The sequence below is a fragment of the Syngnathoides biaculeatus genome, chromosome 11, assembly GCF_019802595.1.
Source record: "Syngnathoides biaculeatus isolate LvHL_M chromosome 11, ASM1980259v1, whole genome shotgun sequence".
NCBI classification, from domain to species: domain Eukaryota; kingdom Metazoa; phylum Chordata; class Actinopteri; order Syngnathiformes; family Syngnathidae; genus Syngnathoides; species Syngnathoides biaculeatus.
Window position 1 is genome coordinate 25,264,158 of NC_084650.1, and position 14,891 is coordinate 25,279,048.

The following is a 14,891-nucleotide window of genomic DNA, read 5'->3' on the forward strand; positions in this document are numbered from 1 at the left end:
TAGACTACTTCAACACACACAGGCGCACATATAATTGTCTGCGTCACACTGATTTCTGCATTGCAGAAAAATTAACGAAATCCTGTTAATACTCCCAAAAAATATTAAATTCATTTTTTTCACTAAAGATTGTAATTTGACCTACCGATTTACATTGTACAGCGTAGACATTTTAAAATTAGCTTTCAGTTCTACAAATTACGCCCAAGTCTACCACTTGACAGGTATGTAGTTGTCAATTTATAAAGGAAGTCTGTGTGGGGTGGGGGGGACCTCAAAACAGATTCAGTAGTAATTTTAGGCTTTTTTTTCTTAATGAAAATGTTTGATATGCCGCCATATTCTGGCCTGCCCATATCTTGACACCTCAGACTGTCACGGCCTGAAACGTCAAGTGCAAAATTAAAAGACATTTCCTCAATGAATTATTATGTAATTTCTGTTGTCATTTTTTCAAGTCTGATTTTTTTTTTTAAATCAGTCATTGAAATGCCTCCTTGAGGAAATTATTCAGCCACGTCGTCCAACGAGGTAAGTGCTTTCAGATTAATTTCAGCGTAAATAAATCCGTTTCGCCAGCTCAATTTTGTATTGATTGCATCACAAATGCCTCGAAGACCTTTGAACAAAGTTCTGATGGATCTGAGGCATTCTGTAGGGCAGGCAGACTTTGATGACAATGGACCTTTCCGAAGGCGATCTTAAGCTCCGCCCCCTTAGTCATGTCCCACAAACTTCCAAAATGGCAATTGAACAGAAGATGTTTGAAGTTGATTCTCCATCGCATATTCCAGATAATATTGGGGTATGTTTTTTGTCAAATGCGTCAGACTTGTCCAAAAGAGTTCGACAGAGGCGTCTCAACTATTTCACGCGAGGATATGTACATGGAAGTAACATTTTGGACAGAGCAGGATGCAATGTCAGAGATACAGCGAAACGTTGGCGATCGATGCAAAAAAAAAAAAAAGTTTGAGGGCTCACAAACTTCATATTGAAATCCAACAGGATAAAATTGTGGAATCGTACTGAACAAGTAAAGCAGGGTGAGTACTTTTTACTTGGAAAGATCAATATCAGTAATATCATTGTAGTCTATATAAGTGAGTGCGTGTATTCATTTGACTTGGCTCGTAATGGAACCCACTGCACAGTCTCAAAAGTCTGTTGTGATCCAAATAGGCAAATGGACATTTCTCTTGCATGACATGGCGCATTATGTATCACTAAGCCGACTCTTCGGCATAAAACATTACAAACTTCATTCACCAGGTCAGTGATGCACTAACAAAATGAAAGTTGTTCTTCTGCAATGTATAAAGCACTGATAATAATGAAATCAAACTCAGAGAAGATACTTTTCCCTCTGTTACCTTTGAACATACAGCCTTGTGTTTGTTAATATTGTTCACATTTAGTTGTACATGCCGTCTTCCGCAAGCCTTAATCCATCGTAGACACTTCGTCAACTGTGTTTTAGGCTTTGCAAAATGAATCGACCAGGCCCTTTGTAACCCAGCATGATATCTTTCATCAGAATTGCATGTTCCGCAAGCGCATTTGAGGACCTCTCTTCAGAACATTAACTTTTCCAAGCGCACGCTACTGACAACCACCATTGCTTGTCGGACAATACAGCGAGAGGGGCGGGTCAAACCAGGGGTTAAGACGATGCAACTATCTGATTGGCTATTATTGTATGAGTGATTGACAGGTCAGAAAGGTCCATTGCTGACTGTCACCCTTGACACCTGCCATCTTGTCTCTGTGTTCATATAGTTTTACCAGGTTTGAAAGTTTGATAAAAGAGTTTTGGAAGATTTTGTTAATCAGGCGTTTGATTTGACACTTTAAAGACTTTTTGTAGGGTCGTGGGTCTCGGTTAACCCTGGACTTTAATAGGCATTGCTGGCGGTCGTGGCGGACACCTAACGAGGATGTTCCGGCCGAAAGGTTAGCGTCGCTTCATCACCAGCATCCATGCGGACATCTCTATCTATTTCCAATTACACCTATGAAAATGTCAGAACAAGCAACCCGATATTTTTCATTTAATGGACATGTAAAGATGTGACATGGGGTAATACCAGATAATGATGATTTAGAGAAGAGGCAGTGTTCTGATTCTGAAACTGCAAGTGTATCAACCGAAACATCTGCAGAAGGGAGAGTTGTTTTCAAGAATTTTGAAGATGAAGAGTATTTAGATTTTCTGCTCATTGGTCCATATATGCACGAGCTAGATGCAGTGGATTCCAGCGTTTGGTTTTTTTCCAGACAAACCAAGCATGGAATAGCATCACAACACAAAGAGACTGAGTGGCTGGTTTGACAATACAATTCGTAGATATGATGGCCCTCGATTCCAGTGATATCTTAATAATGCTCATTATTAAGAAAGGAGGCTATGGATTTTATTTTCTATACTTTTTGCTACTCTGGAGGATTTCTGCTAGCATGGGGCAGAAGATGCTAGTGACTAGCGGGCTACAAATTGTCCCAAAAAGGGCAGCGAGCTCTACGTAGTGAATATACAGTAAGTGCTCTTTGTAAACAACCCAACAGCTTGTTCTACCCGCAGTAAATAAACGGTCAATAAAAGTCAAAGTGGAGACTGTCATAAGCCATTCGATTGTCCTTGAAGTAGTCGTAACAACACGCTTGTCCAGAATGGGGGGGGAGGAGGGGTTTCACCCGCTTTGCTTTTACAAAAGCAGTCCACTTCGCCGCTCTAACCTTGTAAAAATGGGAGGAATGCATTGTGACACAGATTCAGTAAATAACGTAGTAAAAAAGAAAACAATAAATGACCTTCTTCACAATAACCATTGTGCTATAGAATGAGTCACTTGAAAATGACATCCCTGCAGAAGCTTAGCAATTTTTTTGTATCTTTATTGTGAAGGGGGTTGCTATGGAACAAACTCCAAAAAGTACAGGGTAAATTAAAAAAAAAAAACTTTACAAATTTTCTTCGGACAACTTTCAGCATCGGATTTACACTCTGGTAAATTAATAAATTTTACTTGATGTAAGTTGTTTAATGAGACAATAGTTCAGAATTGTAGCTTTCATTTAATGGCATTTACCGTTTGTTGCACTTTTAAAAAATTAGGATTATCTTGAAACCCTGGGTGTGGGTTGTGTGCAATAGAGTAACATCCCATTTAGCTGTACTACATGCTAAATTAAGGGCAGGTAAGCTTGTCATCAGTGTTGCCAGTAAATTACTGCAATAGCCCTGTGAAAGGTCTCACAGTGTAAACATGTCCACATACAATTTTGGTGATGGTTGATGATAATTTTCAGGACAATAGATGACATTCTATGTTTTTTTTTTTTTTTTTTTTTTAATGACGGCATCAAGTGTTTCCCTGTGGCGGCCATCATGTTTACCAATTTAATTGATGACACAACTAATAAATTTCATTTTTTCCCCTGCAGGATATTAGCTTGGGAATTGACCATCATTTTGAAGTGCAATAGCTGTTGTGTTCACGTCTGAGTGGGGAGAAATGGTATATGATTGCTTTGGTTTATTAGGCTTGCAAGGATGTTTTGGCCTTTGCCATCGTGATTGTATCATTTAATCATGACACACTAATAAATTAGCAATTGTACAGCCACTAGTTTGGTTACCTTGGATAAGAGAAGATAGGCTAGAAGCAAGGGAATGATGTGAGTGAACTCCAAACTTATTTATTCATATATAGTCAAAGAACACGGCATGGTGATTCAGCTGGATAAAGCATTGGCCTCACAGTTCCGAGGTCCTGGGTTCCATCCTGGCCCCTCCTGTGTGGAGTTTGCATGTTCTCCCCGTGTCTGCGTGGGTTTTCTCCGCGCACTCCGGTCTCCTCCCACTTTCCAAAAACATGCAATATTAATTGGACATTCTAAATTGCACCAAGGTGTGATTGTGAGTGCGGCTGTTTGTCTCGATGTGCCCTGCGATTGGCTGGCAACCAGTTCAGGGTGTACCCCGGCTCCTGCCCGTTGACAGCTGGGATAGGCTCCAGCACGGCCCACGATCCTTGTGAGGATATGCGGCAAAGAACATGGATGGACAATAGTTATGAATGACATAGAATCTACCCACACAGTATATAGACTCTAACAAACATAATTCAATTTAACTTTCCATCATGCTGCTATGATGGTGAACAGTTCTTGCCGACAAAGGCATGTCTTTTATTCGTTTGATTATTTTGTCTTTATCCGAAGTTGGCAAAATGTTGATTGGCAACGTCGAGTACGAATGCTTTGGCATATCCCCATCATCTGTGAATTTAAACACACAGCAGAACCCTGCATCTCCACAAAGGCTGTCCATTCTTGCTGAAAACTTAGGTACTCCTCATATTTTTTTCTTTGAGCGACCTTTGTCAAAAGCGTTTCCATAATTAGTTGTTTCGACACGATCAGCGTTTGACACTTCTGCACCTCTGGACTTCGACTACCACGCAACTACTGCAACCCACTAGCCAAACTGTCTCTACGTCATTTGCGTTGCCTCCCACACCTAACTACGGCAACCCCACTAAGACAAACTTTCTCTGCACGACAGAAATCACATGTACAGTATGTTGTTGTGAGGGCTCAGAGAGCCAGATGCAACAACCAATAGAGCCAGGTATGGCTCGCGAGCCACAGGTTCCCGACCCCCTGACATAGAGTAATGTTCACTATCTAGCTGTTTTTAGCTGCCTACATACATGTTGATTGCGTTGCTTGGTGATAAAGATTCTCCCCCAGAGTCATGAGTGCAAAACACATTTTTATAATTAAACTGAAGATTGTAGTGAATGGATAGGTTTTTGTGACTAAAATAGATGTTGTAACTGGTGATATTTCCATACAATGTGTGTTTGACTAAATCTATATTCCTGGCAGTCACAATAGGATACAATCAAATTCCATCCATCCATTTTCTTGGCCGCTTATCCTCACAAGCGCCGCGGGGGAGTGCTGGAGCCTATGCCAGCTGTCAACGGCCAGGAGGCGGGGTACACCCTGAACTGGTTGCCAGCCAATCGCAGAGCACATCGAGACCAACAGCTGCACTCACAATCACACCTAGGGGCAAATTAGAGTGTCCAATTAATGTTGCGTGTTTTGGGATGTGGGAGGAAACTGGAGTGCCCGGAGGAAACCCACGCAGGCACGGGGAGAACATGCAATTAACTCCCGGGATTGAACCCGGATCCTCAGAAGTGTGAGGGCAACGCTTCGCAGCTGAGCCCACCATGCCGCCCATCAAGTGCCATAGGAAATAAATTTGGCAATTTATTTTTAAAACCCGCATATGGAAGTTTGGAAGTTGTAATCCAAAACTAAAATACTGTAATATTTAAAAAGGTAAGTTAAAAATTCCAATGGCGGGATTTCAAAACCATGATTACCCGCATTTATAATAATTTTATATGACAAATGATAGGAGAAAATGCCTCACCAAGGGTTAAAAGCACATACTTTGACGTTGAAATAATAACAGCAACCAATAAAAACGTCATGAAAATGGCTGAGAAATCATCAAGTTATGTCGTTTTCAATGTACTGTAAATATTTGCCTTCGATGGGAAAGATGCCCTTACCAACATGGCGCTATGTAAGTTGCTAGCGTATCTATAACTCGCTTCCTGTGATATACAGTATGAAAAATATGTAATGCCCCGAGAAATATTGAAGGCAGCTCGTCTCGCAATTGGTTTAAGCGTTGACACACTGGAATGGCCGTGTTTAAATCGCTAGGTATACCTGCGAGGCAAAACTCGGGGAAAACATACTCGCCGACTTGCGGAAGTCGGTAGACAGTTGTACCTTTCCCAAAAGAAACAAAATGGACTCCTGAAACTACACGGAACGTTATAGGCAATCGTTTTTAAAGGTTATTGGAGAAGAACCGGGCCCCGCGATCATTTAATTACCCTCATCACCGAACAGGTAATGTACTGGTGACCTTTTTAAGAGCCGTTTCGTGTTTCCTCATTGTGTTATCTTCTGCGAACTAATTTGGTCCAGTTTGTGCTGGTTCAAAACGTCATTGCTAGCTGCCGTCCGCTGTGTTAGCTCGACAGCAGCTATCGATGACACTACATTTTATGGATCTGTAACACACGTGTACCGCTTTTAAACAACCTGGAACTTTGTCATCTGGATTGACATTGCTGTCGACCATGTGCCAAGCACGCGAAATTTGCGATTTATGAGAAGTTAAACGCTATCGTAGCGTTAATTGGTAGGCCCGCTCGAGGTTTACGTAGCCAGCTGCTACTCCGCTATGTAGCATTGAAGCAGCTTAGCTCCTGTAGCCATTTGTTTTGGCGACTCCGACTCGTAGCCATAACGACACGTTACAAATTCAATGTATTAATGTTAATTGTACATCAAACGTTTCTAATCCAAGTTATTTGCACCACTTGTTCCTGGTAGAGAATTATAGCGATCGTGTTCAGCTCTTGTGGCTAGCTACATGTACGGTAACTAAGATGTCTGATGCCATTTTGTTTGTATCCATTGCCTTTCAAGGCACGCTTACTTTCTGTAATGTGACTTTCCCCCCATATAATCTAATATATTACATTGAAGAAATTGTCAGTTAAGAACGTACGTTACAATCCGAGTTTTGCGACCGGCGTCGTAGTTGCCACCTTATAATTTGAGCAAATTGAAATGTTAATCCTAAGTATGAAGTAGGTAAAAGCGAATACACTTGGGCACCGCTACAAATAGGGAGATGAAATACGATCTATGCAATCTTAAAACTGTTTTTAAAATGCCTGAATCAGACGTTTTCTGTCAGGATGCCATGTTTTCTAATCACCAGACCAAAATTGTCTTTTGATTGACAATACTCGTCTCCTCTTGTTGCCGTGATTGTATCATATAATCACGACACTATTACATTAGCAATTGTATCGCCATTTATGTAATGTACATTTCTGTGTATGATGCAGCAATTACATCTTGCTGGAGACTGGAGAATATTTCCCAAGCTCTTCCCCTTCTGAACCAATGGAAGGGTCTGACAGTTCAGAGCAGAGTGGCAGTGACCAGCTGGAGTCCCAGCGTCGGAGGCAGCTGGATCGTCTTGACAGAGAAGAAGCCTTCTACCAATTTGTCAACAATCTGAGTGATGACGACTATCGTCTTATGAGGGACAACAACCTTTTGGGCACCCCGGGTAATAACCTTCACTTTTGTGGGTAGTTGTTTTCGCTGAACATTCTGTGTGAATGGTTTGTTTATATGTGCCTTGCGATTGGCGAGGGACCAGTCCAGGCGTTGGGACTAGTCCTGCTGCAAATAGCTGGGATAGGCACCAGCACTCCTGTGACCCTTGTGAGGATTATTGGCTCAAAAAATGAATGGATGGATTCTGTCAATTCAACATTAAAAGTGTGTCAAATTCTTGCCTAAGTAGACAATACAAAAACTAAATCTCATTATTCATTATTCAACACACACTTGGATTGAAATATTTTAGGACAATTCATGATATACAATTTTGATTATAGCTTACAAAAAAAGAACTCAAAATTCAACAGCTAGAAATTAAAATATTACAAAAGAACGAAAAGCATTTTAATTTCATAATTGGGTGTGATTTTCCCCTCTGAAAAGTTTTCCCAATATTCTAATTTGAGATTAAGTTGTAAATGTAGACTGACACCTCCATCACGTTTATTCCATATTCTCGCCGATAAATACTACGCTGGTTTAGGCACCTCTTTGTACTCTGTTGTTTATGTGATGGATTTCAGATTTATTTTCCCCTTTACCAGCAAAAAAGGTGGTTTATAAGCCAGATATATATTTGATATATGCCGATGTGATTGCGTCATACATTGACACCTTGGATATCCACCATGTTGGCATGGCGTCATCAAATTATGGTTGTTCACATTTTAACACGTAATTTAACCCCCGAACCACAATTACTGACTAAATACCTGAGCAACCTCAACTGAAAAAAGGATATAGCTAATTATTCTTTTTCTTTTTTTTTTTTAATTGATGTATCAGATTTTCTTTTTTTTTTTGGTAACTTTCCTTCCCTTTATTCAAGAACAGAACTTTCCAAATTGCCAGTGCAAAAAGTCCACAAACAGGATGTTTCATGAACATCTCACAGTTCTTAACTAATACATCATGATAACAAACAAAACAAAACTAAATGCTTAGGTCAAATAACTTGGAATGGACCAACACACAAAAACATGCTGTAAATTCTCAGGGCACTGAATCGATCGCAGCTGAAATCTTCTGGTTTAGAAGAACTTTTGGTTCTTATTTGAGCAGGCTTCATCAATTCATACAACAACTCTTAGTTAGGACGAGAAATTTTGTTGAATACTTCATAGGGATGTATTTTTTTCAATCAGATTAATCAGGCTTTCTAATTCTGATTAATTACATTACTAAATATACAACACCGTATCAGATTTTTCATTGTTGATATTTTTTTAATATATATATATAATATTGTTGATGCTCGAGTGCAGTATAAGTAACACCCCCCCCACACACACACACACACACACATAGTCCCTGCCACCCTATGAAAGTCCCATTTGGATGACTTTTAAAGAAAGAATTTCAGCAGAGGCGTCTCTTTACACTGGTGTAAGCATTGACCTGATCACTGACCCTATGGCAACCTGTGCTGCATTTAAATTAGCGGTGTCCAGATCTAACCTTTGAAAATTGTCAGATATCAGCAAATAAAACGAGGCTAGAATTTGATTTGGAAAAAAATGTATTCTTACCACTCCTATACCAGCAGTCCATTACATGTGCCGCCCCAGCACTTTTATACAGCAGCGCCTGCATGGCATGCAGAGCCCACATGATCCCAACAACAGGTTGCTAAGGTGCTACCATAGTAGCAAGCAGGAGGAGTGAATGTTTTTTGCTTAGCTGTTTAACTGTAAAACTAAATACACATAAAATAATTACACACATTAAAACATGACTTTCCTCGTTTTTGACAATATTGCCCATTGCAGATGTTACTTCCACTTAATCAGTGGGGACGGTAAATCCCAAAACAACAAAACTGTTGAATGTTTAATATGTATTCATTTATTTTTGTTGGCATTCGTGTACATTTAGTCCATGTCTGAATACAAGTTAAGGTTGTTGTTTTTGATTTAAAATATGTAAAAGCCTATCGGACAATATTGTAAATAGGGAAATATTCAAGCACTAAATCAGAATGTGGCTCTTGTAAATCCAGCCTCAGAAATTAAGTATTAACGTGTCCTGCTAAGTATCGGTGTACTGTTATACCTTTTCCTCGTATGAGTTTTTACATTTTGAAACAGTTTGTTTTCTATCTGTTAGTCTTTAATCCCTATAAAAGATGTCCCTCCCAAGCCCCTTCAATAATTCAGGCATTCTGTCTGATTTTAACACACAGGTTGATTAATTGATTGTTAGGTGAATCATCAAAATCTTTGTGTGAACATGAATTTTAAATTCCTGACAGTATTGAGCTGCAGCTTTTTCTGTCCAAATATATAAAAAAAAAGACTATGGCACCTGCTATCCTTTACACAAGAAATCTCTTATTCTTTTCAGAAGATTATTTGTGGAGATTGTCGTGATCATAGTTACACTCCTGCGGCTGACAATGCCCAATTGCATTACGTTACCTACTGATTGCCCTCGCACATCACCTCTATGTAGCTTGTGCGTAGCTTGTCATGCATACGTCAAAAAAAGTTGCTATGCGGGAAAGCTAGCAGCTAGAAAGAGGGAGCTAATCTCTTGTGATTGGCCCCTCACACCCTTACGCCTGGGTCCGCATAACACCTACGCTGCTGCCTTATCTATCAATTTTGGAGCATAATTAAACATATCTGGTCATTTAGGTCCATTTGTTCAAGAAGACACTCTTCCATGGCTGCTATTTTTGTTTTGTTCCTTGTTATGGGAAGGAAAGTAAAAACGGCCTCCAGAAATGACCAAAAAAGTGCTGAGTAAATTCCACCCTATTGCATCCTAGCCAATATCAAGCATGGCAACACCCTTGACTTGGAGAAGAAATGCAACACATTTTAAAAACTACACGCATGGGTTGCGACGGAATATAAAGGCAAACTACGCACGGGAGAGCCCCAGTGATGTCAGTGCAGTCGCCACACAAGCGGGTATGAAGGGGTCTTTACAGTGGACCTCAGGTAGTTTTTCCACTCTGAAAGTTGCTTACGTCTGTCACTTCATCTAATATTAGCGATGTCGTGATTAGAAAGAAAGAAAAAAATCTCTCCACAGTTAGTTGAAATCTTAGTTTTGCCTGTACTGGAAAATGCAATGGTGAGCATTATGCTCAGGAAGCCTGGTTTTCACACTATGATGAAATTGCCACAACTTTCACGCTCTACTGAAGACCCCAATCCGTTTGTGTCCCAGGACAGTGGGAGGGGGAGTGTAAGTTTGGAGCATCCTTTAGTGGATCATCCTGCGAGGAGAGGGCATTGACTGGACAGTGGCATGCCCTGGTAAGTCTAGAGGTCTTAAGCATTGTCCTGTTGCTGTTTTTCAGGGAAACCAAAGAGTTCTATGGCTCAGTATTATGATTAGTATTTTTTTAAATGCAGTGGAGCCCGGATATTCATGGTGGATAGGACTGAGTGCTGAAAGGATTTATAATTGATGGCCATTACAACTGCATTGGGGGGGGGGGAATACACACACACACACACACACACACACACACACACACACACATATATATATATATATATATATATATATAATATATATATATATATATATAATTTTTTTTTAATAAGTAAAACAAAAGGCTTTTTGGGGATTGGACACCCCCTCCCAAAAAATGGGGGGGGGGGTGCAAAAAACTGCAAATAAGTAAATCTGTGGGTGCTGAACCGTAAGTATGCGGGTGTCCACTGTATACTGTATGGACTTTGGGATGGATTTGAACTCCTGTGTCCTGAGCATTTATTAGGTTGTAAGACCCATTGAAACGTTGAGAGACCAAAAATAACAAACTGTAAAATACAGTACAATACAATCCAGATGTATGTTCACTGTAGTTGTTCTTGAGGGTACTAAAAGGTTTCTGTTTTATGATGGACTTCTTCCAGATCATTTTTTTTTTAATCCAAAATGGTGGGCATGTTAGTGCCTGAAAAGCAGTTATAATGAACTTGACACAAAATGACATTAAAAAAGGAATTACAAGGTGACACAGCTCGTTTTTCTTCTTTTTTATAACATGCTTTTGTTATGTTTTTGATTATTTTTTTTTAGGAGAGGCAACTGAGGATGAGCTGTTCAGTAGACTTCAGAATATCAAAAATGATGCAGAGCAGCAGACTAACACACCAAGTACAGAAAATGTAGAGGATCCTGCTGGTAAGTTTGACATTTCCTTTGCATTCCATTTCAATCCATTTTTGACAATATTGACACATTTTCAAACCCTTTGACACATCTTTAGCAATTATAGAACAACCTGAAACCTCAGAAGATCCTGCTAATGGTGATAGTCTCCTAGAATGGCTCAACACGGTGAGGCGCACAGGCAACACAACCAGAACTGGTCATCGGGGAAACCAGTCATGGAGGGCAGTAAGTCAGACCAACCCAAACAGTGGGGACTTTCGCTTCAGCCTGGAAATCAGCGTTAATCGCAACTTAGCTGAGCAGCAGGCAGCTGCTGAAGGAGAACAGCAGCCTCCAGAGTCTCAAGCAGAAAATGGAATACCTGAACCACCCGTTCTCATGGAGACAGGAGTGGTAGAAGAACGAGTAGTTGAGCAAATGGCTGTCATAGTAGAGCCAGAGCCAGAGCCTGAACCTGAACGGGAAGAGACTGTTTCCAATGAGACACATGGAGACCCCTCCAGCTCACCAGTTGTTGTCTCAGTTCAACCTACACTTTCTCTGTCTCTACGTAGAGGACGTAGGAGAGCTCGGAGCCGCAGTTCTGAACCATGCAGAACCAGGGCTCGTGCAGCCCGGAGCCGTTCCCCCCTCCGTTCAGATCAGATGGAAGAACTGCCTAATCCTCGGTTTGCTCATACATCTCAAGGACCCAGCACTGATACCAGCGCTCCACATGTGCCTCAAGTGGAGGGTAGTTCTCGGACTCGACAGCATGTGCTTTCCAGACAAAGTGCTGCAGAGGGTGATATTCAGCAGCCCAGGATTGAAACGGAACAAACTCCAGAGACCCAAAGCGCTGTTTCTCATGAAGGGGAAAGTGGAATTGAAGGTGGTGCAGCTGGACGAAGGCCACCTACTATAATGCTTGATCTTCAGGTGCGTCGGGTGCGTCCGGGTGAATATCGCCAAAGGGACAGCATTGCCAGCCGTACACGTTCGCGGTCACAGAACTCAAACAACACATTTCTTTATGAAAGTGAGCGTGGTGGATTTCGCAGGACTTTCTCACGCTCTGAGCGTGCTGGTGTCCGGACCTATGTCAGTACAATCCGTATCCCTATCCGTAGAATATCGGATGCAAGTTTGGGAGAGGCGACCTCAATGGCTCTCCAGTCTATGATTCGACAGATCATGACCGGCTTCGGTGAGCTCGGCTACCTCATGGATTCGGACTCAGATTCTTCCGATTCCAACCGTGCAGCCAGTGCATCTGTGGATTTGGCTGAAAACACCAGTAACCTAGATGCCCCCACTCTTACTGAACCTGTTGTTGATGAACCACCTGTGCCTACGGGAGAGAGTGCAAGGACAGTTGAGCCTGCTGTCGATGAAGGACTTGCCACTGCCCCGCCAGCCCCTGGTGGCAGGGCTAGACCCAGAGCCCCTGTCAGCCTTGAAGAGCCAAGGTCATTGCCCCTCCTCCGACTGGCTCACTTCTTCCTATTAAATGATGAAGACGAGGACCAACCCCAAGGGCTGACCAAAGAACAGATTGACAACCTTGCCATGCGCAACTTTGGAGAAAGTGACGCCTTGAAGACTTGCAGTGTTTGTATAACAGAGTATGCAGAAGGAAACAAGCTCCGGAAGCTTCCTTGCTCCCATGAGTATCATGTGCATTGCATTGATCGCTGGCTATCAGAAAACTCCACCTGCCCAATCTGTCGCAGGGCCGTTCTGGTGTCTACCAATAGAGAGAGTGTCGTGTAGTGTAGTCCACAACAAACCTCTTTGGCTACTCTTTAGTGATGTAATAACCCAAATTCATGAATAATTTTAAAGAGAAAAGTTTGTTGAAATATATCCCATCCAAGCCAATAGCAAGTTTTTTTTTCCAATCACCAGATTGATTTGGGTTGCGCCACGGTGGCAGTGATGGAGGTTACGGTTGCTGTTTGGTATTCTGGTTTTATGATATACCCGGTGGAACATTGTTGGTTATCATGTGTGTGCATTTTCTTTTGAACAGAGCGTCTACTTTGTCTCTTTCCTGGTTTTAAGGCTTAGGTGCAATCTTGACGAAAGACCAGGTACAACAAATATGTTGTTGTAAGGTGGAGACAATTAGTGTGTATTGAAAATGGCTGATTACCGCAACCTTCATTTGGAGCCCTGAAACAGTCAGTCAATACACTCAACTACTAAAGTCCCACTGCCCACCGGTCCTAAGTTGGTCTCACACCATGCATGCTGTCTAAATTAACCCTTTATGTGATTTTTTTTTTTTTTTTTTTTTTTTTTTTTTTTGCACTGTCTCGAGTTGTGTGTGAAAGAGAGCCACTATTCTCAAGAAAACAATCTGTTTATAAAAGCTGTGCACCTGCAGGCAGTTTGAGCAGCTCAAATCTGCACCCTTTTTTTTTTTATTTGTTAAAGCACCTAAACAATGCCTTACATGCCATAAGGTGTGTAGTGGTACAGTTCACTTATTCCTGGTCAAAGTATTAGCTGTAAATAAGCTTGTATAAATACTTTTGGAGTCATCCTTTGTATCAATGGTTTTAATTTTGCATTGTAAATCATAAGATTAAGGGTTTATTGGCCCGTGTTACTGTCTACCAGGGCAACCCTTAATTTACATATAAACATAGTTGGGATAATTATACAACTGATTTTTATTTAGTTATTGATATGGCCAAATGAGGAGCTTGTTGGTTTGCCATTTCATGTATACACTGCCATGTTTGCAATGGCATAATGTACAGGTGTAATAAAGTTTTATAATTGAAAAAGAACATGGAACACAAGTTAGATTAAGAAATGCAAGTCAACTTTTGGATTTGGATATATATTGCCATCAAACAAAAGTTTGACTTTTAGCGATACCAGTTATTTGGGATGCCGCAATATTGGTTGTATATATCTGAAATAATACTGTTGACAGTTAATTTCCCCACTTTGCCTTGACTAAAAATCTTAATATACCTGGTTTACGCTTAAACGTTTCCTGGATTTTAGAAATACTGGGCAATTGCACCCCACAATTATTCAATTGATTTACTTACAAACTTACAACTACAGATGATTTGCTAAGCTAAATTAAATGTAGCGTCACCTTTTCAGTTCAAAATGGGATAACTTACAAAGCTTAATTTCCATCTAAGTCCAAAGTTTTCTGTCTGAAATTGGCCAATTTTGAAAAGGATCCCATCATCGTGCGTCAGTCTTGATCAGATCCTGTTAGGCTTTTTAAGTTGTTCAGCCACAGATGTTCATTACATCCCATGCAAAAGACAAAACAGAAAACAATATTAATGTATGGTATTAAATCTGTCAATGGCTGAAATCCTTAATAAAGATGTTTTGCATTATTAAATGTCTTTAAGTAAATTCCTATTTTTGAGGATGTCAGTTTTTATAGCACTTGATGAACCAGGGCACAGTCGACATGGAAGGGGGGTGGGGGGATTATCATTCTCATGCATCATGTCTTTGCCTTTGTTACAACACTTTGTTTCGCAGGCGATGAAACT

General features: G+C 40.8%; 1 protein-coding gene across 3 annotated transcripts; it reads left to right on the forward strand.

Moving 5' to 3' along the window:
* The first annotated feature begins 5,206 nt into the window (after nucleotides 1–5,206).
* Nucleotides 5,207–14,734, forward strand: rlim (ring finger protein, LIM domain interacting). 3 transcript variants are annotated; one of them, XM_061835381.1, is made up of 4 exons: nucleotides 5,207–5,358; nucleotides 6,957–7,183; nucleotides 11,281–11,385; nucleotides 11,471–14,734. In XM_061835381.1, exons 2-4 carry the CDS (start codon nucleotides 7,015–7,017, stop codon nucleotides 13,126–13,128), a joined length of 1,932 nt encoding a protein of 643 aa, XP_061691365.1. In that variant the 5' UTR covers nucleotides 5,207–5,358; nucleotides 6,957–7,014; the 3' UTR covers nucleotides 13,129–14,734. The 3 variants fall into 3 exon arrangements, with proteins under 3 accessions (XP_061691365.1, XP_061691364.1, XP_061691366.1); XM_061835380.1 differs by lacking the exon at nucleotides 5,207–5,358 and adding an exon at nucleotides 5,669–5,943; XM_061835382.1 differs by lacking the exon at nucleotides 5,207–5,358 and adding an exon at nucleotides 6,022–6,238.
* Nucleotides 14,735–14,891: the final 157 nt, after the last annotated feature.